Source organism: Cladosporium halotolerans (assembly GCF_011745625.1).
Source record: "Cladosporium halotolerans strain TM138-S3 chromosome Unknown Sca163, whole genome shotgun sequence".
Taxonomy (NCBI): Eukaryota; Fungi; Ascomycota; class Dothideomycetes; order Cladosporiales; family Cladosporiaceae; genus Cladosporium; species Cladosporium halotolerans.
Genome location: NW_027191613.1, coordinates 1 through 3,819, shown reverse-complemented (window position 1 = coordinate 3,819; position 3,819 = coordinate 1). Strand labels below are relative to the sequence as shown.

The 3,819-nt window shown below is 46.1% G+C and overlaps 1 protein-coding gene across 1 annotated transcript; it reads right to left on the bottom strand.

Annotated features, from left to right (window-relative positions):
- Positions 1 to 250: 250 nt before the first annotated feature.
- WHR41_09534 (uncharacterized protein) lies at positions 251 to 1,825 on the bottom strand (the record flags this gene model as incomplete). The annotated part of the gene is made up of 1 exon (XM_069378137.1): positions 251 to 1,825. The coding sequence occupies one exon, from the start codon at positions 1,823 to 1,825 to the stop codon at positions 251 to 253; it is 1,575 nt and encodes a 524-aa protein (XP_069224897.1).
- Positions 1,826 to 3,819: the final 1,994 nt, after the last annotated feature.

Sequence of the window (3,819 nt, the reverse complement as noted above, 5' to 3'; positions counted from 1 at the left end):
TTGTTAGGAAAAGCAAAGCGGGCAGAGCCTTTTTGACTGCTTTGTTTGTGGACCATTCTAAGTGGGGTGTATTTCAGCACATGCTAATCAGACAATTAGTAAGGCGACAGACTCCAATGGCTTTTATGACTCTATAGTGGCTGACAGTTGTTCTGCAATCTGTTCCTTGATTTTCCAAGCTATATCATCTAGGGGAGATGGCGCAAGGTCGAGTTTTCAAAGCCGTAGTTCCAGAGGAGTCTTGTGGCCCTCACCGCGCTACGCATCGGAAGGAAGATAGTTGATCTCCATCTCCACCAACGTACTCCTGCTCCAGAGGGTAGAGGCATAACGGTCTACCCATACCCTCTGTCCGATTGCCCTGTCCAAATAATTCACCCGTAGTAGGATCGATCATCGAAACATTCTGAGCTACTAACTGCTCAGGCGCAACACCTTTCTCAACCCAATCCATTATAGTCTGCATGACATTGGTCGGATATGGTCCGACCCCGGGTAAGCAGTGCTCAACGCCTGGCGCGAGAAACAGGCGGAAGTAGTCGTCTGCATTTGCATCCAGTTCATGAACCCGACCATGATAATCCAGAGAACCGTTGACTGGAATATATTCATCTGCGACACCGTGCCAGCTCAACAGCTTACGCCCAAGATCCCTAAACTTTGACAAGTCCGGATCGCGGGTGCCAATAATACTATCGTAGTGATTCAAGCCTGCGTGGGCCAATTCGGTATATTCTAGTCGCGTCATGTTTGTAAGATTGAAATCTGGGTCAGCCGCTACCCAAAGTCGAAGCCAATCTTCAGGGAGGTGCCATGGTCTGATCTCACAGTGTCCAGTGGTGTCGCAAGTCGTGCTAGCAACTACGCTCGTGATGTTGGTATCGACAGGGTATCCATACCATTCAAAAGCCCCTTCCTCATCCCTAGGTCCAGTCCAGATGGCATTCACAAGAGAAGCGCCTTTTGTTGTGAAAGTCATGCTAGTAGCATCGCACTTATAGCCGGTACCGATGAGGCTGAACGGGTCAAAGCTGCAAGATTCTGGTCGACTAACGACACCATCGACAAGGCCATCGAGTTTATCGCAGGCTTCAGTAGCGGCAGCAGTCCAAGCCAGAACTTCGCATGGCTGCGGGAAGTAGTTCAACTCATACATGACTTGACGCGGCCAGAACATTCCGGCAAAGAATTGCGACCAATTTATAGCAGGTGCAAGTGCAGCGATACCATCGTAGTCTTCCGGATAACGCTGTGCGAGCATATTTCCTTGACGTCCTCCTTGGGAGCAACCGGCGAAATACGAGTAGGCTGGGGCTTGGTTATAGTAAGACTCCGTAATGCTTTTCCCGATGATAGATTGCTCGTGCAGTGCCTGACCAGCGAAGGTGTCAAGGCGTGCAATGTCGGGATTTCCGGGACTTAGAAGAGCCCAAGATTCAGATGACAACGAGTTTACAGGCGCCCCGGCATCGGTGTCTGCCACAGCAAATCCAGCATCCACAGCGGGAATTAGATTGAGCAGTCCCAGGGTCGCAGACCACCCCCCGCCTGACGCGCCCAAAAAACGACCGTTCCAGTTGTCAAGTTCCGGGAGCAATGTTTGCACGTGTATCTCATCGCCACGACCAGGATGCGTATACGTAACTGAAACGTTACAGAAGTTTAGGCCGGCAAATTGCGACTTCGTCCAGACGGAATAGGGAGTTCCTGCATCATGAGAGAAGTTTGTGACTGGTGTTGCTTCGATACCCAGGATTGTAGCACCGAACACAACAGGCGACGGTATGTTTTGCGCAGAACACACTTCGGTGATAAGAGGAGTCATGATAGTGTTCAAGTAGATAAAGCGTGAAGGATCCAATTGGAGTTGGACGATTCTTGTATCGCTCCGTGCGATCGGCTTTTTGATGTACGATGTGTGGGACCCCACGTCTCTACGGGTGACATCACATCCTCCCTCCAACCTATGCAAGGCTAGCGAAGAGCGAATCTTAGGGTAGACCCTGTACGGCTAGATTCTAGGACAGAGATGATCTTGCGATCAGAGACAGAACCGGATCCGTGTCCGTGTCCGGTCGGTGTCCGTGTTGGTATCCGTGTCCGTGTCCGCGTCCGTGTCCGTGTCCGTGTCCGCGCTAGTATCCGCACCGATTACGCCTGCGACTATCAAATTTACAGTGTTGTCAAGCGAGGTGAAATATGGGTGCCCGCTACTAGCGGTCGATCTGTACGAATGGAAATGCTTGTTGGCTCTGTGCGATTTATTCTCCCATACACCCCATAGTCTCAACACTAATACCAAACTCCTTAGCCGTAACAACAACGGCAGCGCTAAAGACTGAGCTCGCAAAAGTAGTTGTGAGAACGTAGAGAGCACGGGCATCATGACCAAGCATTTCCGCGACAAAGGTAGGTTTTGGGGGTTGCTCTTGTCATCGGGACCGTACCAGGTAACAACGTTGGAATCGCCTTTGATGTGATTGAGAACCTGCTCTTCTACTCCCTCGCTAATGTCGTCTTGAGATAATGAGGCCGATGCAATTGATCTTGTGGTGACTATAGATGTGATTGAAGGCTTCGTGTCTAGAGTAGGCTAGTTGAGGCCTTTCTTGGGCATCTTCGTGACTGATGCGAAACTCGATTATGTCGGCTGCTTGGCTTTGTGAATGATCAATGAGTCGATAAGAGATATGGTCTGGAAGTGGAAAAGTATATCGCATAGATGGAGGTGTAACAACCCTCGTATACTAGGAGTGGAATTCTCTCGGGGTCAATTTCACGGATCACCGATAATCAAGTATTGTTATTACGACTCGCCGAAGCGATTCCACGGATTCTGAGAATAAGCTTCTAATTTGCGATGAGTTGCGGGTTTGGAAATATATTATCCCGATACCCGATCTAGAGACTTTTATCGCTTTTTGGGGTAGGGTTAGGAAGGTAGCGCTTTAAAATTTTGAAGCTAGCTTTTAAGCGTTCCTATTAGCCGAATTTAAAGCTAGCTTTAAAGTTTAAAGCTAGCTTTCAGCTACTCCCGTAAAGAGAGTGAAGCTAGCTTTTAGCTACTCTCGTAGAGAGAGAGTAAAGCTAGCTTTAAAGTTTAAAACTAGCTTTAAAAGCCTTACTTTTATAGCGCTTTAGATCTATTACTTTATCTATTTACTATCTAAGCTACTTCGCGTATACCGCGATAGTACGTTAACTAATCCCTACGTACGTAGTAGAACTTTAAATTATAGTAGAGAACGCGTCGTAATCTTAAATAGTAGCTTTAGCGTAAGAATTATAATATTATTCTATAGTAATAAAGGATAAATATCTAAAGGTAGTAGTAGATATTAGAAGAGCTTATAAGCGAACTTAGACTCCTATAGCCTCTATTAATTCCATACCTAAGTACGTTATAGCTATATAATAACCACGAATATCTAACCTAATAGAAGCTCGCTCTATAGCTAATATAAATAATATTTATAAGAGTTAGCCTTTCGCGCGTATAAGACGACCCTAGAGGTTAGTATACGTTACTTCTCTTAAGGTTATCGTATACTCTTATACCGCTATACTAGAATATTAATCTAAAGCTTCTTAACTCTTTTACTCTAGAAGTTATAGCTTATATAGTAATACTATTAGTAGAATCTATTAAGGAAGTACTAGAAGAAGTATAAACCTAATAGGAAGAGTTAATCTAAGGAAGAGAGAATAGTAGGTATTAGAATACCTCGCCAAAAGGCAACGGAGGAGAACACTGATCTCCTACTAACCCTAAGGCGGCGCTAACCGTAAAAGGTTACAGAACTTCCGCTTACATCGACT